Here is a 1,051-nt window from a genome sequence, read left to right on the forward strand (position 1 = left end):
ACAAGAGATGACAACAGACAACAGAAAATAGAATTGAAGAGGTCCTCCAAAGAGAAATACAAAAGGTCTATTTGACAAGTAGTGATCATTTCTTTACTGAACCATTAACCATTTTGTTTTCTGTTTTCAGTAGAAGGATTATCCATTCCTGAAGAGGAAAGATGTGCTTATGAATGGCTACAAGAGAGGGATGACAAACTTGAAGACTTAGAAGTAGTTGGCAAAATGTATAATGGCCCAAAGATTGTGGAAGGGTAATATCTCATTCTGTCCCCCCAAAATGCAACCACCAACAACCTCTTCCAATATTCCTGACTTCCTGTGATGATCAAAAAGAAAAAAATTGCTGAGATGCTTCAAATATGGACACACGAGAAAAAAGCAACTTTATTTCTATATACCAACCTTGGAGGATTTGTGTCCACCAATAGAGAAAAAAACTTGATCACCTTCTATGTTGTTTTTCACTTTTTTAGTTTTTTTTCCTTCATAATTATTATGGAACAATATGAGCACTTGTTGATTAGGGGCTGTATTTGTCAGTCTTATATAATAGTTTTTTTTTTCTAGTGTACATACCATGGAACAGAAAAGGATAAAGGGGAAGGTGCAATGCAATTTGAGTTAGTCTGGAATTTTAGCCTCTTTTTTGTAGGTTTTCGTGGTTATTTCATTCATCACAATTTAGTTGCTTTCGAGAGCAACAAATACAGTTAGTTGATATATTTCATTTAGTAAAATTAGCTTCTCTTATGATGGTATAATTGACATATATATATATATATATATATATTGTCTCAGATGCTGGTAGTATAAATATCTCTCTCTCTCTCTCCCTCTGATTTTTCAATTGGCAGAATGGCAAAGTTGAATTTTGCTCTTGTTACGTATATACATAATTAATTGGTGGTTACTTATATGAATATGTCCTCGAACGAAAATAATAATGGAGTTGTTTTAATATGGGAAGTTAATAGTTAGAAGTTATTAAATAATAATTTAGTTAAACAATAATATTATTTTTATATAATGATATTTTTATAAAATTGCC

At 31.3% G+C, this 1,051-nt stretch overlaps 1 protein-coding gene across 2 annotated transcripts in view; it reads left to right on the forward strand.

The window, feature by feature from the left end:
* LOC107622896 (plant cysteine oxidase 2) overlaps nt 1-740 on the forward strand; it is a 7,348-nt gene extending 6,608 nt beyond the window's left edge. The window contains exon 5 of one of the 2 annotated variants that reach the window (XM_016324968.2): nt 134-740. In XM_016324968.2, coding sequence (XP_016180454.1) covers nt 134-258 — 125 coding nt within the window. In that variant the 3' untranslated portion in view covers nt 259-740. Of the gene's footprint in view, nt 1-130 lie in introns of both variants that reach the window. The other variant, XM_016324967.2, reaches the window with a different exon arrangement.

This window comes from Arachis ipaensis, chromosome B10, assembly GCF_000816755.2.
Source record: "Arachis ipaensis cultivar K30076 chromosome B10, Araip1.1, whole genome shotgun sequence".
Taxonomy (NCBI): domain Eukaryota; kingdom Viridiplantae; phylum Streptophyta; class Magnoliopsida; order Fabales; family Fabaceae; genus Arachis; species Arachis ipaensis.